Genomic DNA, 26,195 nt, shown 5'->3' with positions numbered 1-26,195 from the left:
AGCCTGGCGACTGTGGCACGCTTCAAAATAAGTACTTTTCTAAATAAACGGCAACCGATGCGCCTCAAATCTTTAAATAAATATTTTTTCAACCATGTCCAATCTCTTTCTAAGTAATCTATTATTATTTTTTAAAAGCGTTTTCTCTGGCCCAAACAGTTTATTTTTACCGACCAGATGTATTTTTCAATCGAGTCTGGACCTTTGACTTTGATTGACAGCTGTAATGTTCAATCTAAATGCATGAGAGACAGAGGAAGCTACAGTAGAACTTTTATGGAGTTATGAAGACAGAGAGCTCAATTCTAAGACTGAGCATACATAAAGGATTGGTACAATAAAGACACATTGATACGTTCATTTATTGGTCATCATATTTTCTTGTGTATTATTAGCGAGAGTAAAAAACGCAGATTGCAAAGACGTCCGCTGAGCGCAAACACAAAAAACTACACTTGGTTGTGAAGTACCTTGATTCTTATTTAGTTTAACATCCAACAATTGTGGAAGGACAAGCAGAACATTATGGTGACTGTAAACGAAAGGAAAACTTTTACTTGATACACAATTGCACTCCCTGCTTCTTAAAAATCTACTGTGGTAATCCTCAAAAGTACATTGGCAATACAATGTTCCCTCGATTATCTGGGGAGTTACGTTCCAGACCGTAACTGAATTTCCGCGATGCAGGAATGCTATTTATTTTAAGATGAATATGCATACTTGCCAACCCTCCCGAATTTTCCGGGAGACTCCCGAAATTCAGCGCCTCTCCCGAAAACTTCCCGGGACAAATATTCTCCCGAAAATCTCCCGATTTTCAGCAGGAGCTGGAGGCCACGCCCCCTCCAGCTCCATGCGGACCTGAGTGAGGACAGTCTTTTTTCAACAAGGTGACAAGAACTAAATCATCCAGACTAGAGACAAATTGTAATATTATGTTTATCTTACCTAAAAATAAATATATTTATTAATTAAAAAAATAAAAAATAAAAATTCATTTTTACTATATTTTGCTAAAAACATCAAAATTAATTGTATTTTTTTTGTATTTTTTCTGAATCCTTATTACATCCAGCCATAGAATTAAAATAAACCTATTTGAAATAATTAATTTTATATTATCATAATAATTCATTTAAAATGACCATATTTAATTATTAAAAGAATTGCTTGTTTATCAACAACTTTAGCATTTTATTCATTACATTTTGAAGCTCTCAGAAGCCAAGGAATGTTATATTCCTTACGATTTATTTATGCAAGTTTGAAGTATCAATTATCCAAACAGTTTTGTTTGCATATTTTCAGGATGTATATATATATATATATATATATATATATATATATATATACAGTATATATATGTATGAAATACTTGACTTGGTGAATTCTAGCTGTCAATATACTCCCCCCCTCTTAACCACGCCCCCAACCACGCCCCACCCCACCCCGACCACGCCCCCCACCCTCCACCCCCCCACCTCCCGAAATCGGAGCTCTCAAAGTAGATTCGGTATGTGAATATGAATATTCTATGTATTTTAGCTCTTTATAAACCCTGCCCTCACTAATTAACACTTACTACACTCTGTTCAATTCAGTTCAATTGAATGTCATTTTCACAAAAAAAACCCCGAAAAATTAGGTTAAGAGCATCAACATAGTTTGCATAGTTTAATGTAGTGTTGTCCCGATACCAATATTTTGGTACCGTAACCAAAATGTATTTCGATACTTTTCGATACTTTTTTAAATAAAGGGGACCACAAAAAATTGCATTATTGGCTTTATTTTAACAAAAAATCTTAGGGTACATTAAACGTATGTTTCTTATTGCAAGTTTGTCCTAAAATAAAATAGTGAACATACAAGACAACTTGTCTTTTATTAGTAAGTAAGCAAATAAAGGCTCCTAATTTAGTCTGCTGACATATGCAGTAACATATTGTGTCATTTATCATTCTATTATAAAATTATTAAGGACAGTTATTAATCTACTTGTTCATTTACTGTTACTGTTGTTTTCTAACATGTTCTATCTACACTTATGTTAAAATGTAATAATCAGATATTCTTCTGTTTGGGTGCTTTACATTAGTTTTGGATGATACCACAAATGTGGGTATCAATCCGATACCAAGTAGTTACAGGATCATACATTGGTCATATTCAAAGTCCTCATGTGTCCAGGGACATATTTCCTGTGTTTATAAACATAATATGAATAAAAAAAAAACGAAAATAGATTTTGTGATGCTAAAAAATAGCATGTTTTGACTAGATACGCTCCTGTACTTGGTATCATTACAGTGGATGTTAGGTGTAGATCCACCAATGGCATTTGTTTACATTTTGACGCCGGTAAGCTACGGTGTGTAGTGGAGCATGTTTAGCTATTCCTCGTCCTGCAGGGATGATACTTGTAAGAAACTTACTTTATTTGTCGCCATGGAGGCGATGATTACTGATTGAGAAGTAGCTAAAACACTGCAGACTGTGGATGGACTTTAGCCGCTAGCGAGCTCGCCATGTCTTAAAGCACATCTTCCTGAGGGCGTGTCAGTGTTATAACTTAAACTTTATTGTCAGTTTTTAATCCAAAATGTGTCCGTTCTCCCTTTTCTGTCTACCATGAATTGATTACGTGGACTCCGACTTAAACAAGTTGAAAAACTTATTCGGGTGTTACCATTTAGTGGTCAATTGTACGGAATATGTACTGAACTGTACAATTTACTAAAAAAAGTTTCAATCAATCAATCAATCAAAAACACTGTGTCTGCTTGTAAGTACTCCGTGATTGTGCGCTGCCGAACATGCTCCTCTGTTCATAAAACCAACAATGTCACGACGTGACGACGACGAGGGGGTGGGGGACCGGTACTTTTTAGATTCGGTATAGTACCAAATATGATTCATTAGTATCACGGTACTATACTAATACCGGTATACCGTACAACCCTAGTTTGATGTAAAATGTCACATGTTCCTAGACCTCAAGAATCCCCAGATACATTTTGAACACTTCTACACTCTTATGTAACTAACATAGAAAATATTGGTACTCACAAATGATGACGCTAACAAATTAACTACATGCTGATGGCGCCGACTGGGGGCATTACAGTTGCCAGGTCCAAGTGACAAACAAACATATGGTAGTTGGTAGGGGTGTCAAAAAAAAAAGATTTTCAGATTAATTGTGATTGTTATTTAGAACGACTTTTAATGGATTAGAAAAAAATCTGTACTGTATATATATATATATATATATATATATATATATATATATATATATATATATATATATATATATATATATATAGCATACACGTGCATATCCTTTAACAGTGCAACAAATATTAAATAATCATACATTCAAAAAATGTTTGTTATCAAAATAAAAATACTTAAATATCTGCTTGACTAGTGATTTCAAAGCAAGTTATCCATCAAATTGTTCATGGTTAAAATTCCGACAATTTCACGGTAAAAAAAAAAAAAATACGGTAGCTCAGTTGCCTTTGACTGTAAAAAACAATGTCTTCATGATTTTTTCATTTAGGGTAATACACCGTGAAAACAATAACCAAAGATAAAAATAAACAAAAACAGTGGTACTATTTTTCCATTTACATGAATATGGTGTAAACATCATTACAATATATGTATATTTATATTCATATATTATTTATTGGCTTGAGGCATGACAAGAGAAGGTAGGAACAAGTATGAAGTAAAGTATTATTTCTCTGGAAAACCAGGATGGGGCGATAGAAGAAAAGTAAGTTTAACTTTTGTATGCCATAGTTTATAATTGTGGTGCGTTCAAGGAACCATAATTAAAGTTTTAAACAGAGGCGTCACTAGTTTTTAAAGACAGGGGAGGCCTAACCCCTAGTAGATGCACTAATAATGATAAATGATGTATTATTGTGATAATAAATATCAGTGACGTGCGGTGAGGTTCATGACTGGTGAGGCACTGACTTCATCACAGTCAGATTTACAAACATATGAACCTTAAAGAGTATCTTATACACCATTTGATTGGCAGCAGTTAAAGGGTTATGTTTAAAAGCTCATACCAGCATTCTTCCCTGCTTGGCACTCAGCATCAAGGGTTGGAATTGGGGGTTAAATCACCAACAATTATTCCCGGGCGCGGCGCCGCTGCTGCCCACTGCTCCCCTCACATCCCAGGGGGTGATCAAGGGATGGGTCAAATGCAGAGGACAAATTTCACCACACCTAGTGTGTGTGTGACAATCATTGGTACTTTAACTTAACTTTAACTTTACACATACAAACTGTAGCACACAAAAAAGCACATTTAATAAAAAAAAAACGTTATTATGGTCTTACCTTTACTTATAAGTGCGGGAACAGTGGTGTTGGTGTTGGAGGAGTTGTGAATGAATGAAATAAGAAATCCGTGCTGCAGTCTGAAGGTGTACCTAATGTTGTGTCCCTGCAGTCGTTCACGGCTCCTCCGGCGCGAGCAATGTGTTTTTTTCACTTTTTGGCTTCTTGTTAAGTGACTTTTTTTGGGTGGATTCGGTCTTGCATGTGGAGGGTTTGGGTGTGGGCTTTGGTTGGTGTGGCGCTCCCGTCGGGGGGTGCAGTCTGCGGCGAAGGTGCCTTAACCGGCACCAGGAGGCGGGGTTACGCGAGCCTCAGCCAGTGCGTCTTCGCAGCAGTTTTATGATCGCTCAGCACAAGAAATACTTTACACACATACAGTTGTTGACAAAATACACTGTACATTATATACCTCAGCTAACTAAACTATGGAAATGTATAATATAATTCATATAGCAATACGGTCTCACTGCACAGCAGGCCAGCAGTTAGCCGAGTCCGCAATCCATGGTGAGGCACAATTGAGTGACGTGCCTCAACTGGCTGCTGATCACCGCACCGTCTCTTCTCAGTATTTGAACGGCAAATGTGAAAATTCAGCGATTTTGAATAAAAATAATCTAAAACTGGTGAAGTTAAATGGAAAATAACTTTATAGTATAATCACTGGATACATATAACAATTTAATTAATTTTTTTTCTTTTTACATTTTTTTTCTTTCCATGATGGCAGGTAGGGCCCGCCTGACCTGCCTCTAGTGACCGCACGTCACTGATAAATATCCACTAATGATATTTCTACGTTAACCATAAAATTAAGAAAAAAACGTATTACAGTTTTTTCCATACAAAATCTTGGCGATATTAAGAAAAAGTTATACATTTGTTCTCAAAAGCTATTTTCAACTAAATTAAGTCAATAATGTATTTTTTGTATTTACTGTAAGTGTGGAGGGGGGGTTGTAATGATAGTAATGATTACTAATAAAGACTAAAATGGGGCCACACATAGCCTAAGGACGGCCCGAAATGTGACAAATTTACACCAAAGCATATATTATACTGTGGAAGTCGCTTCCTAGCGGTCCCACTGACAGACACTTCACAGGATCCCAGCTTGCAGGTTTTAACAAAGTTTTAATGCTCATATGTTTTATCAACAAAGTTTTCTCCAGACTTTTCAGTCTCACCAATCCTCCTCCCCCTCTGCTCCCGGCCGCTTACTGTTAAAGACAACAGATGATTAGATTAACACGTACCACCTGTGAAATCTAATCACCTGCCAGCTGTGTCTTGCCGTCAGCACATGCCCCGCCCCTGCCCGATGGTGCTAGTCCTCAGTACCATGGACAGCGGCGGTGACTTTTCCTCCTGCAAGCAGCGCTGACTACGCCTCCCCCCACATGTACATATGACCGAGACCACAATAAAGTGTGTTAAATGTAGACAAGAATCAAAATAGGTCCCCTTAAAAGAAGGGTTAGATATTAAGTTGTATTTGATTGAGGAAATAAGTACTTTATCAAGAATTCAGCAATAACTCTGACCCCCTACAGACCAGTTATGTGTCTGTTAAGCACACCAAAGTAGTCCCGTCCCTTCAGCAAGATGCTTGGCGAGATAATGAACACTGCACGGTAATTAGAAAATGGAAAAAAAAATACAAGATTACTACTAATTGCCCTCACTCCAGAGTTCCAGGCAAGACTTCTTCACATCATGGTGTCAGAATCACTCTGAGAAAGGTCAGGGATCAGCCCACAATTACACCGGAGGAGTTTGTAAATGATCTTAAGGGAGCCGGCGCATCCGTCACCACGGCAACGGCCGGTAACACAATTAGCCAGAATGAATTGGGACCCTGCTGCGTCCGCTCAAAAAGGCACTTCTCAAGTCGGCTAATGAACACCCGAATAATTCCGAGTAAATAAAAGAGGCTACGATGTGGTCAGATGGGAGCCAAACTGCACAGTTTGGCATCAACTCAACTGGAGGAGGCAGAAAAATGCTAAAAGTGACTCCAACTGCAAAGCATGAGCGCTGATAAACGTGGAGGTGCAAACCACACCGAGGAGTCATTTAGGGCAAGAAACGCCTCATCCAGAACCAAATTGCGGGGGTGCACTATCCACTTGAGTGTTGAATATCTTCAAATGTGTTTTGTGGCAATTCTAACTTTGACCACAGTTGCTTTGTAGGGTGCCGCTTTCCATCATTTTTAATGTACTGCATTGCAAAATGATTAACCCTCCCCCACCACCACCACCTTCCTGTCACTTGAGATCCAGCCAGGAATGGGGCCATTTGAACCCCTTCCCGTCTGTATTGTTTTGGCACATAACCCAAGCCCCCAAAAAACGAGTTGTTTCACCAAAAAAATTTAAAAGGTGAACCTCCGCTTTAGGGACGGAATTTGGATTTCAGAAGTGGCGGGGACACGAGTGCGTGGCTTAAAGTTGGCATGGTTTGAAGGGATTAGATGCATGTTTTGGAGTAATATACCTGTAAATGGGAAATACCTTGTTCAAAACTAAGGTAACAGAGCACTTTGGTTTTTCAAGATTGCATCAATTTAGTACCATGCCATCAAAGAGTAAAAATTCACTGTACAAACATACATATACACATACATGTACCTATACATTCACTGTACAAACATACATATACACATACATGTACATATGCAGTACATTCACTGTACAAACATACATATACACATACATGTACATATACATTCACTGTACAAACATACATATATACATACATGTACATATACATTCACTGTACAAACATACATATACACAAACATGTACATATACATTCACTGTACAAACATACATATATACGTACTGTACATATACAGTCACTGTACAAACATACATATATACATACTGTACATATACAGTCACTGTACAAACATACATATACATATACAGTCACTGTACAAACATACATATACACATACATATACATATACATTCTTTGTACAAACATACATATACATATACTGTACATATACATTCACTGTACAAACATACATATACACATACTGTACATATACAAGTACATATACATACATACACTCATGCACATAATCACGTTTCATCAAACATATATTAACGTTGTTGCCCTAGGGTAAACTGGATAACACATGGAACACTGACAAAGCTTAACCTATTGTTACTATAACAATCTACAAGGTTAATATGGGTTGCTTCTCTTTCTTCCCCTCCATGTATCTGCTTTCTTTTGTATCTGTCGTTATCATTACGTATATGTATTGTTGCATTTGAAAAACTGTATCGTTGATAATAGAGGTCAATTATTGGTATTGTTCATTATCAATAAAGCTATTTCTGTTGGTATTTGTATTGCTCCATTTGTAGTGTAATAATGCTTATTGTCATCTGTGTAAAAATGCATTTCTTTCAATATGCATCATAACAAAAAGGGTAATATAAAAAAAAATGGATAGATGTTGATAGTCCACCTCATACTGACTGGTACACACAAGCTATGGAAATGAAATCAGTGGAAAAAATGCATTTAGTTTAGATAATAATTAGAGATGGCCGATAATATTGGCCGATAAATGTTTTAAAATGTAAAACATTAATTATCGGTATCGTTTTTTTTTGTTTTTTTTAAATTAAATCAACATAAAAAACACAATATACACTTACAATTAGTGCACCAACCCCAAAAAAACCCTACCCCATTTACACTCATTCACACAAAAGGGTTGTTTCTTTCTGTTATTAATATTCTGGTTCTTACATTATATATCAATATATATCAATACAGTCTGCAAGGGATACAGTCCGTAAGCACACATGATTATGCGTGCTGCTGGTCCACTAATAGTACTAACCTTTAACAGTTAATATTACTAATTTTCATTAATTACTAGTTTCTATGTAACTGTTTTTATATTGTTTTACTTTCTTTTTTATTCAAGAAAATGTTTTTAATTTATTTATATTATTTTATTTTATTAATATTTTAAAAAAGGACCTTATCTTCACCATACCTAGCTGTCCAAATTAGGCATAATAATGTGTTAGTTCCACGACTGTATATATCAGTATCGGTTGACATCGGTATCGGTAATTAAAGAGTAGGACAATATCGGAATATCGGATATCGGCAAAAAGCCATTATCGGACATCCCTAATAATAATGAGTCATATATTGGAATATGGGATCCTATAAGTCTTATGTACCTTGACATCGGTTACATATGGGTAGCAATGTTTAATTGTACTGTCCCTGTCAAATAAATACATGAATGAATGAATGATTATCCAACATTTTAACAACATTTCTAAATCCTCAAAACTCCCCTTTTAATATGTTTTCTGGTATTGATATTCGTCTCTCGCTGACATTTCATAAAGACCTGCATTGTAACTTGTGCCTTTCACAAGATAATAATAGGCTTCAAAGTGTTGGTGAACGAATACAGCATTGAAAAAAATGGTTCAGGTAACAACACTAAAACACTGTCTGCCCCGCAGGATGAATTTGAGGACCAGTCATAGCCAATTTAGAGTGAAAAGCTCATTTTATTTTCACTCGCATACAAAACATTCTAACTTGGATTGTTTCCCTGGCTTCGAGACTCTCCCGAAGGACAGTGCGGCGAAGACACAACAAACTCCCTTCTTGTCTCTCATGCACACACACCTGTTGTTGTTGTTGACTTTGGAATGAGTGGAAAGAACACCAAGGCCGCGGCAGGCTTACACACACACACATGCATCCACAAAAACATATACGCCACAGACACATACCCCACCCCCCATCCAACGCCCTTGACGCGAATCCCTTAGGGTCGATGGATGGTTGGGCAGCGCCTGAAGAGCTGCAGCTTGCCACCGTAGCCCCCCACTCCCTCCCCTCTGTTGCATGTCTCGAGATGTACGTTGTAATATGTATATGGAAGGAGCCCTATCTAGATTGTATTTTTTTACTCATCCTCCCCCAGCGTTGACCCTTTTATCATCTTTTCCGGGGCGCCTTGTGGCGACCCATCAGCGTTCCTGTTCTGTAACCCTGTACACTGTTTGTTTGTCTAATCTTGAACGGGTTTGTGCTGAAAACAACGTTTCATTGTAATTGTGCAATGACAATGTATTCTGGATGTACTGCAGCTGCTTTACAACTCGTTTAGAGAGCCCAGTGAGAAAATCATTATGGTAGTCTTACCTGCTTGAGACAAAGGCATGGATTAGTCGTTCTAAGTCTGATCTAGATATGTTTTTTCGCACACATACCCCACCCCCCATCCAACGCCCTTGACGCGAATCCCTTAGGGGTGATGGAGGGCTAGGCAGCGCCTGAAGAGCTGCAGCCTTCCACCGTTCCACCGTAGCCCCCCACTCCCCTCTGTTGCAATCCCCTCTGTTGCAAGTCTGGAGATGTATGTTGTAATATGTATATGTGTGAGGTTATTTTCACTCCAGACTGGGCCCCTTTAGGAGCCCAGTCTAGATTGTACTTTTTTTACTCATTCTCCCCCAGCGTTGACCTTTTTCCCATCTTGTGGCGACCCATCAGCGTTCCTGTTCTGCAACCCTGCACACTGTTTGTTTGTCTAATCTTGAACGGGTTTGTGCTGAAAACAACGTTTCATTGTACAAACCCCGTTTCCATATGAGTTGGGAAATTGTGTTAAATGTAAATATAAACGGAATACAATGATTTGCAATGTTTTTTCACACACATACCCCACCCCTCATCCAACACCCTTGACGCGAATCCCTTAGGGGTGATGGAGGGCTTCAGCGCCTGAAGAGCTGCAGCCTCTCACCGTAGCCCCCCACTCCCCTCTGTTGCAATCCCCTCTGTTGCACAAATACCCCAAATCATTGTATTCCGTTTATATTTACATCCAACACAATTTCCCAACTCATATGGAAACGGGGTTTGTACTTGTGCAATGACAATAAAGACCTACCTACCTACCGACCTGCCTAAAAGTTTGAATAACGCATTGTAGTGCAGGCTGACTGCCTTTGACTTAAATTTGACAAAAGCTTAATCATTTCTCGTCTCCCCCCTTCAGATGTTGGGAGAGCAGTTCAAGCACCGGCGCACATTACAGAGAAAGTCGTGCAGCTATTCAAGAGGAAAAGTGAATTCACCTTTCTGGCCTCCATCCAGCAGAAGTCTTCGACATCCGGCGTCATATTCTCCATCCATGAGTCAGAACACAGGTAATCCATTTGTAATCCTCTTCATTTTGTCCCGCGGCTCTTTTTTTGGCACAACTTTGCTGCAAAGGGATTAGACGTCTTTTTCCGTAATTAGACGCCAGGATGAATCATCATGCAGGTGGCGCAGGTGTGTTAAAGAGGACTTCTTCCGGTGGGGGGGGTGGAATTCCTCGGATAGGATAATGCAGTCCTCCCTTGGTCTCCTGGGTATGCTCAGGCGGAAAGATAAGCTTCTCCGTATTGTGTCTGCGAGATGAGTCCAAGTACGAAGCGCGCCGATAATGCTTATCGCAGGATGTTGCATAAACAGCCGTGCATTGTGGGTAATGGCCTTACAACGGAGCTGTTGTGAACTAGCAAGTACATGTGCACAGATCAGCATCACAATGATAATCTCCTCTAAGATGTTTCAAGGGGGTCTTATTGAATTTTGTGTCTTTGACTGGCGGTTTCATTTGTTGGTTGTAGGACATGTGAGTGGCAGAAACAGTACCACCCTGAGTTGTTTTTAATGGGCAGGCCAAATTGATTTCCTCTCATTTTTTTTCTCCCCCAGGTAAAAAAAAGTCTACTGTTATGTAAAAAAAGAAATACACACGCCCTGTAGGGGAACAACGCTCAAGCTATGCTGACACCAGAGAGTGTGTGGCAATAAAAGTTTGTCACTGACCATTGCTTTACCGTTTACCGTGTTGATTGAAGGCTGCTGTCGATGTTGCGTCAACTGGTGATGCTAACAGGCTACTGTAGACAGAGCGTTTCATAGAAAATATATACAGTTATATATATGTATACATGTAGATGTGTATATATATGTATAGGTATACATATGTGTATGCATTTCTATATATTGTTTTTGCACTTCCAATCCGATACTGATACTGACCGATACCGATACTGACCGATACTGGCCTATCCGAGCATGTATTAAAGTTTAAAGTTATTTAGCCTACTTAGTTGTCAGAATCATGTTGAAAAGGGTTTTAGTACTCTTGATAACAACTAGCCAGCTGAATTAGGGGAGTTTGAATAATACACAATGGTTGGTAACAAGAAACTGACCTGTTTATTCAAGGATAAACACAAAATAGACACAATTATACATGACAAACAGAAATGGCATCATTGAACTAGGGCTGGGCGATATGGCCTTTTTTTAATATTGCGATATTTTAAGGCCATATTGCGATACACAATGTATATCTCGATATTTTGCCTTAGCCTTGAATGAACACTCGATGCACCCATTTGCAGGAAATGTAGTCTTGATTTTCAAAATGTTCTTTCAAGGCTTGCATGTCTACATTAAAACATTCTTCTTCATACTGCATTAATATATGCTACTTTTAAACTTTCATGCAGAGAAGGAAATCACAACTAAAAAAATCACTAATTTTTTCATACGGTGTTGATGTGGAAATTTTTGCCTCTGCATTTTGATGGTGTGGACGTGTGGCACCGAATGGAGATAAGCGTCTCGACAGACGTCACAATATTTGAACAATGATGACGAAAACTGTTTTCTCTGTCGTGTCCGTGTGTCGAAAATTGTTATGCGCTTATTTTTTTATTTGATTTTGTGCGTGGCATAGATTTGCCGTGCGCAGAGGACGTTTGAGCAGGCGCGCACCTTAGCGGCTGCGCTAGCATCACAGCTAACGTTAGCCATGCTGCTACCTCTCTGCTGGGAGAGGACGTATACGTATGTGACGTGTGACGTGTGTAAGAAGTTGCGCTTGCTGTCTGTGAGAAGGAGACAGAAGAAAGAGTGAGAAGAGCCTGTAGTGCAATGCCAGCAGCTAAAAGCAACTGCGTGAGAATCCATAGACCTGTGGATGTGTTGAAGGTGTGCTGGAAAATGCGGAATGGAAATAGGGAGCAGCAGAAAAGTGGAATGTATTATTTAAATCTGTGCGTTGGAAAACACGGACCGGAGTTTTTTTTTAAACTGGATCTGGATCGGCATTTTCCCATGCCTTGCCGATACGCATTTTTTGGCAAATATCGGCGGCCGATCCGATCAAAATATCGGATCGGGACATCCCTAATCCGGACGTGACGTCAGCTCGTAGAGGACGTTAAAAGCAGTGCTTGTAAGGCACGCCCCCAAGACTGTGGAATACGAGATATAATGACTGATGAACACCTTCGTTCGATAATGAAGGTTGCCTCAGCTCAAAGCCTTATCCCCGACATTAATGAACTAGCATCCAAGAAAAGATGGCAGGTAGATTAGATCAGTGTGTTGCAAACTGAGCAGTTTAAAGTCCTGAATGGTTGGTTTATTCATTATTTTATTTTCAAATTTATTAGCCTGTGGAAAAAGTTAATGTTGATATTTACCTCAGAAGGTTGCAAATAGAAAAGAGGCATTCAATTTTTATTTAAATTGTATTTGATATGCCATTGATATTTTTTAATTATTATTATTATTATTTGAAACTCGTTTTTGCATGTCACTATAAAGTTATATAAGCCTCGCTTGTTCAATATTTAATGCAAAACTTGTTTGGGTCCCTATTAAAAGGTTAATTTGTTCAACCTTGGCCCGCGGCTTTGTTCAGTTTTAAATTGTGGCCCACTCTGTATTTGAGTTTGACACCCCTGCTCTAGTGCATTGGTCCCCAACCTTTTTGTAACTGCGGACCGGTCAACGCTTCAAAATTTGTCCCACGGACCGGGGGTGGGTGGGTGGATGTTGAGGCTGTTTTTTTTTTTATTTTTTATTGATTTTATTTATTTACTGCAGACTGTATTGATCTATATTGATATATAATGTAGGAACTAGAAATATTAATAACAGAAAGAAACAACCCTTTTGTGTGAATGAGTGTGAATGAGTGTAAATGGGGGAGGGAGATTTTTTGGGTTGGTGCACTAATTGTAAGTGTATCTTGTGTTTTTATGTTGATTTAATAAAAAAATAAAAAATATTTTATTTGTGTTTTTATTTTTTTATTTTTTTTAAATTTCTTGTGCGGCCCGGTACCAATCGATCCACGGACCGTTGGGGACCACTGCTCTAGTGGGCCCTATGGTTAAGAAACACTGCCTTAAACAAATATGTGATGGATTGCTAATAACTGCTGGATTCAATGAATGCCTGTCTACTTACATTACATACAACACCCTTTAGAACATAGAAAATAGAGTTTATATGTGGATGTTGTTCAAGAAAAGGTTCAGCAGACTGGGACTATTGTTAAAAAAAAAGCTGTTGTGAGTCACACTGCAAGTGTATAGTAATTACTGTTGGGGAACCTGGACTGGCTTGGCGCTGACTTGTGTTCCATTGTGAAACTGTGAATCCTCTCTGAAGGCCCTATTAGTGCCTCAGCCGCTGTTATTCTTTACCATTATAACACAGCCCTCCCATTCTGCTGGATAACAGGCAGCAAGCTCCATCATATCAGCCTTTACAATAATTTACTCCAGCTTGCCTGTCCTTCATCCTTCTCGCAGTGCCGTCCAACCATGCTCTCCTCTCCCCCATCATCTCTGTCAGCTCCACTACACAGAAATGGCATTTTCTCTCATCCTTCTCTCTGCTCGTCCTCAAAGTCCAAACAGCTTTTGAATGCTATCATTTCTCGGTCCCTTCTGTAGAATGGGAGGACGGTTGCAGTATATCGAAGCTGTATTCCAGACTGAATTCTGGAAACAGAGGCTTTCTGCCCAGCCGGCACTTCTCAGTAGTCGAGTAACACTTATTGTCGGTAAATGGCCAGAGCTCTGTGGTGAAGTCACTCTTCCCATGTGAGTACTCAAAGACAACGTATGCTTAGCCAGCTGAACTGTTGATCTACTGGCCCTTCATCACTCCAAAGGTTTGCGATCCTCTCCAGACCTCAGTTCATAGGCGTAAAGTGCCTGTATTTTAAGGATATGTGACCCAAAGTTGGTGGTCTCTCACTATTATGTTAGATCCACTATGGACTGGACTCTCACACTATTATGCTAGATCCACTATGAACTGGACTCTCACTATTATGTTAGATCCACTATGGACTGGACTCTCACACTATTATGCTACATCTACTATGGACTGGACTCTCACACTATGAACTAGATCCACTCGATGTCCATTGCACCGGTCGCCCAGGGGTGGGTCCTCACATCTGCGGTCTCCTCCAAAGTTTCTCATTGTCATCCCATTGGGATGAGTTTTTTCTTGCCCTGATGTGGGATCTGAGCCGAGGATGTTGTTGTGGCTTGTGCAGCCCTTTGAGACACTCGTGATTTAGGGCTATATAAATAAACATTGATTGATTGATTGAGTGTGTGGCGGGGGAGTGTTGAAAATACACCGTTTCTGATGGAAGCAGAGACCTGTCGAAATTGGTCTCTATTGCTTGGATTTACACGACGTCACGTCCGGCTCATTAAATACGCACGATTCTCAATGGGTACGATGTGCCATTCAGCCTTTCTCGAAGAAAAATGCCCTATGCTTGCCTTGTTTTCATCTGTACGAACCGTTCAAATCGCAAAAAGGATCGACGATTCTTTAGAGTTCCTCGAGATGTTACCACAAGGGCGGAAAAGTGCAAGGTTTTACAAAACAACATAGAGAAAAGTAGCACGGACTCCAGTCCAAAGGAGTAGAGTCGAAGATGGACTGATGCAAAGTGGAAACGTGTTCTGTGGTCTGACGAGTCCACATTTCAAGTTGTTTTTGGAATCTGTGGACATCGTGTCCTCTGGAACAAAGAGGAAAAGAACCATCCGGATTGTTATAGGCACAAAGTTCAAAAGCCAGCATCTGTGATGGTATGGGGGTGTATTAGTGCCCAAGACATGGGTAACTTACACATCTGTGAAGGTACATACAGGTTTTGGAGCAACATATGTTGCCATCCAACCAACGTTATCATGGACGCCCCTGCTTATTTCAGCAAGACAATGCCAAGCCACGTGTTACAACAGCATGGCTTCATAGTAAAAGAGTGCGGGAACTAGTCTGGCCTGCCTGTAGTCCAGACCTGTCTCCTATTGAAAATGTGTGGTGCATTATGAAGCCTAAAATACAACAACGGAGACTGTTGAACAACTTAAGCTGTACATCAAGCAAGAATTGGAAATAATTCCACCTGAAAAGCTTCAAAAATTAGTCTTCTCAGTTACCAAACGTTTACTGAGTGTTGTTAAAAGGAAAGGCCATGTAACACGGTGGTAAAAATGCCCCCGTGCCAACTTTTTTGCTGCCATTAAATTCTAAGTTAATGATTATTTGGAAAAAAAACAAAAAAACATTAAATATCTTGTCTTTGCAGTCTATTCAATTGAATATAAATTGAAAAGGATTTGCAAATCATTGTATTGTGTTTTTATTCATGAATTACACAACGTGCCAACTTGACTGGTTTTGAGTTTTGTAGTCTTTTTTCACGTAGCTGCTGTGTTGTAGTGGCCAGGTGACAGCCGATAACTATTTACACTTGGAGGGTCCTTTGGGCTTCCGTTCAGTACTGTGATGTCCAATAAGAATACAATCAAGCCTACTCTATTGGGTGAACGGAGTGTAAAGTTGAATAAATGGCTGGTTTTTTTCATGTTTTTTATGTTTAAAAAACATATTTATGTTGTAAACATTTTTTTTTATGGTTTAACTATAAAAATATTCCATTACAATCCAACTTTGTGGAAATAAACGGGGGGACAACTCTCTAATATTTAATGAAACACATCAAATTTAGCTCGTTTGCATGATTTCCACGTTGTATTCATAAAATACCAGCATGAAACATTCATTAATTATCTAAAATAATTTGTTTTTATGCAAAACTAAATAAGGTTGATGCGCTTTCGTCTTTGTTTTGCTCAGTTCTAAAACAAATTGGATGGCTCAGAAACATGTTTTTTTTAATACAGCAAGTGCGATGTGTTAAAAATATGACTGTCAGGTTCAAACACTGATGACATCTATTAAACAAGACACGAGGCAAAGAATTAAACAGTGACAGAATTCAATTTGGACTCATGAGGGGAAACGCCTGGACACACTGTACCCTTGTACAGTATCTCCAGCACACTCTGCCAAAAGATTGCACTCCTCCTTCTTTATTCCTCCCCCCACCTGACCACAGCTGCTTCCAAAGGGAAGTGGGTCGTAAACAGCGTTGCCTTTGGTTACCGAACAGTTCAAACGGAGAGGTCGTAGAATAGTTCAAAAAGAGTTCCATAAAATAGTTCACAAAGAGTTTGTAAAATAGTTCAAAAAGAGTTACCCTGGAAGTTGGGCAGATCCTGCCATCTGTCCGCTTTGAAGTCCCAGTGGAGTTTTACGAGCCTTCTTCTTGGTAGGTTTAAAAGACTTACAAACAATTATTCTAACAATGACGTTAACAACCATGTTTTCCTTGGCCGTGTAGCTACACATCTTTAAGGGCATGCGTAAAAACATGGAAGACGTTTGTTAGAATGTCAAAGTGGTCATAAAATGTACTTTCAGAGCACATAAGTGCTATGTTTAGACACTGTGTATATTGCATTGCCTTCAATGGAACTATTCTTCCCCACTCTAGTTTGTTTAAATTTTTATATTGTTTTTTTGTCCAATCCAATAGAGACTAATTAGTGCACACCAACAGATTGTTTATATCGACATACAAAACGTTCTAGTGCTTTCACTAATTTAACATGATTGCATTCTCTGTGCGCTCTCCTTCATGTTTTGTTTTATTACACTATTTAAATTTGCTGCAACTATTTTTTCATAACAGTCAATCAACTGCGGTGACAATATGCTAAATATGTCTAATAATACTGAGGCTTCTGTTATGAAATGTATGCCATTCTAAAATATGTATATTGCTCCTGAAATTAAAACCCAACAAAAAAACCAAAATGTGAGGTATAGGGATTACAATACAAATTAAAGCTGCAAGCAGCGATGGACGGGACCGACTTTGACGGCACATAAAATCCAAACCGGAGCAGTAATTAAAACTCTTTCGTCAACTTTTAATCAGAAGGGTTCAATCCCTCTCCTGTGCTAGTTTGAAGCCGACACGACAAACGCGCTCAGAGGAGATAATGTTTGAAAAAAGGTCACCGGTTTTTACAAAACTTTTGTTTTGAAGGGAGAGTTGCAAACTTCCTGTTGATTTTTGCTGGGGGTTGTCAATATATGAAATGTAGGTCTAAGTGAGACCTACATAGAGGTTTTTGTTTCATGTCTGTAAGACATTCTTACTGGAAGTTACAGGCAGTTTTGTCTGAGTTTTCTTCCTAGGAGCAGTTGTGTCTATGTTTTCTTCCTAGGGGGCGCTAGAGCGCAATTTTGAGTTTTGGGGTTGGGGTTTTTATGAGAGCGCAATTTTTGCCAGTCCTGATGTGTGTCCAGTTTGGTGAGTTTTGAAGCATGTTAAAGGGGTCAAATTACTGCTCAAAGAGGCAAAAGTGACTGTTTTTACTAAACTTTTGTTTTGAAGGGTGAATTGCAAACTTCCTGTTGATTTTTGCTGAAAGATGTCAGTGTATGAAATGTAGGTCTAAGTGAGACCTACATAGAGGTTTCATGTCTCTACGACATTCCTACTGGGAGTTAGAGGCAGTTTTGTCTGTTTTCTTTCTAGGGGGCGCTAGAGCGCAATTTTGAGTTTTTGGGCTAGGTTTTTTGATTAGATCGTAATTTTTGCCAGTCCTGATGTGTGTGTCAAATATGGTGAGTTTTGAAGCATGTTAAGGGGGTCAAATTACAGCTCAAAGAGGCGGCGGAATAATAATAATAAAACCTTACAATTACAATAGGGTCCTCTGTCCCAAAGGGACATTGCGGTCCCTAATTATCTAAAATATATCCAGTAATCGTTATAAATGTATCTTGTTGTTATGGATTGGACAGAGGGGAGTTGACGGCTCAGACACCAGGGTGCAGTAATGTTCAATAATTTATTATATATATAGTCAATATATATATAATAAAGCTAAACAATACTAACTAATAAACTAATCTAAATAAATGGAGTGTGACAAAATCCAAGAGTGCGTATGGTCTAAGACTATGTGTGTAGATTAGCTGTTGAATGTTACCGTAAATGTTGAACGAGAGACGAGGAAGTCCATGGGAGAGAGAAGTCTACAGGTCCGAGTCCTAAGCGGGGGAAGTCAAGGATCGAGGGAGGCAGTCAGAGTCCAGAGGGAGATCCAGGGAAAAGTGAGACGCAGAGCTCACTTTCAAGACGACGGAGGGTAGAAGATTATATTCCGGCCCGGCATGGTCCCGCCTTATGAAGGCAGCTCGCTCATCAAGGGTTTCTGCAGGCTCGACGAGGCACGCCCGCAGCGGAGAGAGAGCGCCTGTGGGCGTGGCCCGCGGTGCGCTCGTCAGGACACAAAGACGGGACAATGCGGCCTGGCCGTGACACTTGTCCCATTTTTGTGAATCGATATTCTCCTATTCAAGTGGAAAATTTGAAGATAACAGTTTCTTTTCACAATCTATGACTACTATCCTCTTTGATCCCCAACTGTCACGGACTGGTCACTAAAATGTTGCTCTGGTCCATAAACCAGGTTTTAAAGTGAGTCTAGACCGGAATCAGGGTGCACACACAGGACTGCAGCCATCAATCATTTTGGTATTTGAGTCATCTATCAAATAGTTTGTTTGATTAATCGAGTAATCCACTATAGCACACGTTATAGCCTCAGTGGGTAATTAAGGAAAAATCATTAAAACATAGAAGGATTTTTCAGCTTGGCATAATATTCATTGTCTCTTTCTAATAAATGCACATTATCATAAAAATGTACCACCGCTCTATTTTTTGCGCTCTATTTTTTGCACTCTACTGCAGCTGCCATGTGGAAACTATGGTAAATGGTTTGTATTTACATAGCGATTTACGATACCTGGAATGATACCCAAAGCGCTTTACATTATAAATCACATTCACTCATTCACACACTGATGGCGGATGGCGGTGTTTGCATAGTTAAAGATCTGGTTACTCCATGCGGACCAGATTTGATCACTTTGTATTCCTCTCATGAAACAATTAATCGAAGCAACCATATAAATCGAAGCTTTTCTCTTATCATACTCATCCATTTAGTCGATTAAACGTTGCAGCCCTATAACTAAATGAAGCCAACCAAGCTGTTTTTTCCCCGAAGTTGCTCCTTTTGACCTCCAAAAAAAGTAAATCGTAAATATGAAACATTTTTAATAATTACAGCTAGTGTTGTCCCATCCATCCATCCATCTTCCGCTTATCCGAGGTCGGGTCGCGGGGGCAGCAGCCTAAGCAGGGAAGCCCAGACGTTCCTCTCTCCAGCCACTTCGTCCAGCTCTTCCCGGGGGATCCTGAGGCGTTCCCAGGCCAGCCGGGAGAGATAGTTTTCCCAACGTGTCCTGGGTCTTCCCCGTGGCCTCCTACCGGTTGGACGTGCCCTAAACACCTACAAAGGGAGGCGTTCGGGTGGCATCCTAACCAGATGCCCGAACCACCTCATCTGGCTCCTCTCCCGATACCAATATTTTGATACCTGTACCAACTTCATGATTTATGGTTGCCACTCCTGGTCTGTGCTTTAAGATAAATACAATTATAAGTAAGTACTTAAAAACTAAACTATGGATAAATGTACCCACATGAGCCATGTAGCAGGTAAAATACACTTTTGTTAAAGATAAAACACAAATTGTACCAATTTGTTGCCAAATTTGGTAAATTCGCTTGTATTAGTTGACTGCTAATTAGGCAGTTTTAACTCTGCTAATATTTGGTATCAAACCAAGCAGCTGTGTGCGCGTCTTTGTATCTACATGTTATGTATCGACATGTTATGTATCTACATGTGCAAAGAATAGGATCTGGTTAACTTATGAGAGTAGCGCATGTGTGTGTTTAAGAGAACGTCAACGTGTCGTCTGAGTGACGTCAGTGAGCGAGTGGGCGAGCAAAGAGAGAGAGCAGTAGCGCTGCGCTGCGCAGTCGAGTGATGAACTGTCAAGACTTGGTCCTTGGGGTTTGTTTTTCCGGAAGGCAACAGAAAATTGGCGCTGGCAAGACGTGAGTGAGGGGACGGCGTGGCGAAGTTGGTAGAGTGGCCGTGCCAGCAATCGGAGTGTTGCTGGTTACTGGGGTTCAATCCCCACCTTCTACCATCCTAGTCATGTCCGTTGTGTCCTTGGGCAAGACACTTCACCCCTTGCTCCTGATGGCTGCTGGTTAGCGCCTTGCATGGCAGCTCCCGCCATCAGTGTGTGAATGTGTGTGTGAATGGGTGAATGTGGTAATACTGTCAAAGCGCTTTGAGTACCTTGAAGGTAGAAAAGCGCTATACAAGTATAACCCATTTATCATTTATTTATCATTTACATGTTCAATATTTAAACTCAAAAAGCTCAAAAAGGTATAAACAAAAGGCGCTCACAGCGGAGGTAAAACAACTTGCCTATGAAAACAAAAGGCGCGCACAAAGGCGGAAAACTATGAACAAGAAACAAAAACTTACTTGGCATGGAACTGTGAACATGACATGAAGAAGATTGATCATAAAGTGTGCAGAGCATAAATGTGATGTCGCCAGGCTGACCAACAGAAAATGAAAAGCTTAAATAACACAGACATGATTAACAACAGGTGCGTGACTCAAAACGTGAAACAGGTGCGTGACATGACAGGTGAAAAACTAATGGGTTGCTATGGAAACAAAACAAGGGAGTGAACAACCAGGAACTAAGAAAGTGTCCAAAAAACAAACAGCACATGGCCAAACAAAAACATGATCAACACAGACATGACATGAACGGGTCCGGTTGTGTCCTGCAAAACACAACAATGAAGCAACCAGATTGTCACAAGTCGAGTCGACGCTCTATCTATCCTCGCGCACAAGCGCGAGTCTATAAACATTAATGAACAAAATGAACGGAAATTGCTTTGACATGGTAAAGGCTAACTAATCCCTTTATAAGAATAAACAACACGTTACATTACTAAAAACAAAACAAATCTGAGTACGCTCAACACTGGTTAACCTTAAGCACTTTGCACATTTGTTTTAAGATACCGGTGTATATACCGTATACCGGTATCCGGACTAAATTTACCGCGGTATCAGTTTCGGTCAAAATCGCCCAGCCCTACAATAGCACTCTACACACATACAACTATCAAACATGTTGAGCTTGATTTTTTATCTTTATGTGTAAGGTCCGTATTTTTCAGACTATAAGGCGCAATTAAAATCCTTTAATTTTCTCAAAACTCGACAGTGCGCCTTAATGTGCCTAATGTACAGAACAATTTTGGTTGTGCTTACCGATCTCAAAGCTATTTTATTTGGTACATGGTGAAATAAGTGTGACTAGTAGATGGCAGTCACACATAAGAGATACCTGTAGACTGTAATAAGACTCAAGTAAACAATACCAAAATATTATATGTTCCATCGAAAATATAGAACATTACACACGGCGCTCAAAAATCTATCAAAAATGTTTTAGTACAACTTTGGTAAGCTATGAAGCCGCACCGCTTGATGGATTGTACTGTGCTTCAACATAGGAGTATTATTATGGTGTGTGTATAAGGTAAGACATATTATCTGGCGTTTTGTTTCTCAATATTATGCAAAAGCATATTTTCTTACCTTCTGGTACCTGCTGATCTGTATTTGGGATCTGCATAAGTCCTGAAAAATTGCACGAGTCCGCCTTTGTAGTCCGTACCGACACTAGTCGATAAGCTTCTTCTTTTTCTCTATCTTCTTGTTATGGGACATTCATCCTCCGCTGTTGCCATTTCTAATATAAAGTAGTGTCAAGTTCTTATTTATATCTGTCAGTAAACTCGCCATGAAAGCGCTAAAACATACCGGTGTAGTGAGTTTACATTATTCACCCAAGGAACTTTAGTTAATAGAGAGTTCCGGTTGGACGGTTTTTCACGGTACACATTTCCGGCGTTATTGCACTAGTGAGCCACGGATGACGAGATGCGCCCTACGCTCCGGAAAATACGGTAGATTTAGAACATTTTTACATGTACCAGCCATAAGCCACTGCCAACCAGAGTGGAGAGTGGGAATATTAAGTGGTCAAAACTCAATGTCTATGTTTTGTTCTCAGAACTAGAACCACTCATTGACCCCTGACATCTGTGCCTTTATTTTGTAGCACAGATGTTGATTTTATTTTTTAAGCCAAGTATTCCTTTTTTTTGGCAGCTTTTGGAATTGCTTTGTTGTCTGGAGTAGCCCCTTAGCTCTATCTAATTGAAGCCATCGCTCTCAGGGGTAGGAACCCACCTCATGCAATCCGCCTGCGCAGAAAAAATCTGGGTCTGTCAGTGGCACTGGGCAGCTGCGCTTGCCTGTTAAGAGTCTTGAGTCTTTTTCCTTCATCAAATATTTAAGGACGAGTTATGGTGATGGAGGGATGGTGGATGTCAGTCAGAATAGAGGGTGCTGACCGAGAGATGTGATGTCATCATCTTGAAAGGCAAGGGTCATACAAATTTCAACTGCTACTCTACTGTTTCAAGTCCTATCTCGATCACAGGACATATTTTGTTGAAATTGGTAACTGTGTCTGACCAAATGGCTAGGACCTGTGGGGTTTTACAGGGCTCGATCCTGGGACCCCTATTGTTTAACTTGCACATGCTGCCACTCGGTCAGCTGATACGCAGTCTCAATATGTCCTACCACAACCATGCAGATGTGTCACCGGTGGCAGGTGAACGTTGGCCTGTTGATTGACTTAGTCACTGCATCGAACAGATCAGTTTGTGGATGCAAAACTATTTTTCTTCCGTTGAACTCGGACAAAACCACAGAAGCTTACCCTCTCCCTGAAACCTATTAATCAGGTTAGAAATCTAAGGTTGATAATGGACTCAGAATTTAACTTTAAAGGGGAACATTATCACAATTTCAGAATTGTTAAAACCATTAAAAATCAGTTCCCAGTGGTTTATTATATTTTTCGAAGTTTTTTTCAAAATTTTACCCATCACGCAATATCCCTAAAAAAAGCTTCAAAGTGCCTGATTTTAACCACCAGTCCATTTTCCTGTGACGTCACATGGTGAAGCCAACACAAACAAACATGGCGGAAAGAACAGCAAGCTATAGCGACATTAGCTCGGTTTCAGACTCGGATTTCAGCGGCTTAAGCGATTCAACAGATTACGAATGTATTGAAACGGATGGTTGTAGTGTGGAGGTAGGTAGCGAAAATGAAATTGAAGAAGAAACTGAAGCTATTGAGCCATATCGGTTTGAACCGTATGCAAGCGAAACCGACGAAAACGACACGACAGCCAGCGACACGGGAGAAAGCGAGGACGAATTCGGCGATCGCCTTCTAACCAACGATTGGTATGTGTTTGTTTGGCATTAAAGGAAACTAACAACTATGAACTAGGTTTACAGCATATGAAATACATTTGGCAACAACATGCACTTTGAGAGTGCAGACAGCCCAATTTTCATCAATTAATATATTCTGCAGACATACCCTCATGTCAGCAGGCCAGGAAAGCTAGGGTCGATATTCTTCTCTTGATCATCTTGGGACGGTGTGAGCCAAGACATCCAGGGGGTTTAGCTCGCTCGTCTGCGGGAACAAACTGCCGCCATTGCTTGCCGTGCTACCGAGGTCCTTTGTCCCTGAATTGCTCACACACTCCGGCAGATTCAATGGGGGTCTGGCGGCAGATTTCTTTGACTTTATCGTTGGAAATGCATCTGCTTTGAGTGTCGCAGGATATCCACACATTCTTGCCATCTCTGTCGTAGCATAGCTTTCGTCGGTAAAGTGTGCGGAACAAACGTCCAATTTCTTGCCACTTTCGCATCTTTGGGCCACTGGTGCAACTTGAATCCGTCTCTGTTCGTGTTGTTACACCCTCCGGCAACACACCGACGAGGCATGATGTCTCCAAGGTACGGAAAACAGTCGAAAAAACGGAAAATAACAGAGCTGTTGTGACCCGGTGTTTGAGAAAATGGCGGATTGTTATAACGATGGTTAAAATCAGGCACTTTGAAGCTTTTTTTAGGGATATTGCGTGATGGGTAAAATTTTGAAAAAAACTTCGAAAAATATAATAAGCCACTGGAAATTTAATTTTAATGGTTTTAACCATTCTGAAATTGTGATAATGTTCCCCTTTAAAAAAAACAGTTTTACACATTATGATCTCTCATTAAAAGTAACGACCTGACATCACCACAGTTGGACCTTGTCACCTTTTACTAACGAGCTAATCACACCGAACTCATCAAACCCTATCGACCTATATATATATATATATATATATATATATATATATATATATATATATATATATACCCCAGTTTGGGTCCTACTGTTGAGAGTTGCACCTGTCAGTCATCATTCCATGACCCTCAGCTCAGTGATCTGTCTATCTACTCAGTCCAGGAACTCCCAATCAAGCCTGCTCTTCTTTCGACACAACAAGCATTGTGTCTCGTGACCACTTTTCAGACTTCCCAGGCATCGGTGCATTCTCCCTATTGCATTTACCGCCTGTTATTCCACTGACAAGTCCGAAAGGGTTGACCCCCCCCCACCCCCTCCCTTTTGAGCAGATAATTAGCTGTCATCTGCCCTCCATAAAGCAGCTGTGTGACACCAGGGCTGAAGGGAAAGGGCACTGGTGATATACAGCCACCCCGGCGCTCTCAGGCAGCCATTCATTTTCAAAACTTTTACCCAAAGAAATGAAGTGAGGCAGTTCTGATGAACACCACTTGTCAGCTCAATTGCTTCTTCCCAAAAAGCTGTCACCGCACTTTAGAGATCTTCTATTGCCCCCCCCGAAAAAAATGAATCGGTAAATCAAGAAACAGGTTTTTTTATCTTACCCACTATATTGACCAATATTTCCTTGTTGAACAGGCTTATACCGGTATCATTTTAGAAAGTGTTGTTAAAAAAAGTAATCTGTGAGAAAACAGGGGAAAAGGCACATCAATTCAAGCTTGAACTTGCTTCAACTTAGTGCCTTGCTAAAGCTACAGTTTATGTAAGGATTTACACTACAGCATGTCCATGTTTGTATATCATGCATATACGTTGGCTCACTTAATGTGGCTGTTGTTTAAAGGGGAACATTATCACAATTTCAGAAGGGTTAAAACCATTAAAAATCAGTTCCAAGTGGCTTATTTTATTTTTCGAAGTTTTTTTCAAAATTTTACCCATCACGCAATATCCCTAAAAAAAGCTTCAAAGTGCCTGATTTTAACCATCGTTATATACACCCGTCCATTTTCCTGTGACGTCACATAGTGATGCCAATACAAACAAACATGGCGGATAGAACAGCAAGGTATAGCGACATTAGGTATTAGGTATAGCGACATTAGCTCGGATTCAGACTCGGATTTCAGCGGCTTAAGCGAAATTGAAGAAGAAACTGAAGCTATTGAACCGTATGCAAGCGAAACCGACGAAAACGACACGACAGCCAGCGACACGGGAGAAAGCGAGGACGAATTCGGCGATCGCCTTCCAACCAACGATTGGTATGTGTTTGTTTTTAAGTGTTGTAATGTTTTTAAGCTAAATTATTGGTAAACACAGTTTACGTATAATAATTTACGTAAAACCGCGAGTAATGAATAAAG

General features: G+C 39.9%; 1 protein-coding gene across 2 annotated transcripts in view; it reads left to right on the top strand.

Moving 5' to 3' along the window:
* LOC133615912 (protein kinase C-binding protein NELL1-like) overlaps positions 1-26,195 on the top strand; it is a 547,026-nt gene that overhangs the window by 78,504 nt on the left and 442,327 nt on the right. For both annotated transcript variants that reach the window (XM_061974796.1, XM_061974797.1), the window contains exon 3: positions 10,433-10,583. In XM_061974796.1, the coding sequence (XP_061830780.1) occupies positions 10,433-10,583 (151 nt within the window). The remainder of the gene's footprint in view (positions 1-10,432; positions 10,584-26,195) is intronic.

This window comes from Nerophis lumbriciformis, linkage group LG15 (assembly GCF_033978685.3).
Source record: "Nerophis lumbriciformis linkage group LG15, RoL_Nlum_v2.1, whole genome shotgun sequence".
NCBI classification, from domain to species: Eukaryota; Metazoa; Chordata; class Actinopteri; order Syngnathiformes; family Syngnathidae; genus Nerophis; species Nerophis lumbriciformis.
The sequence above is the reverse complement of the archived record's forward strand: the minus strand, read 5'-3'. Positions and strand labels throughout refer to the sequence as shown.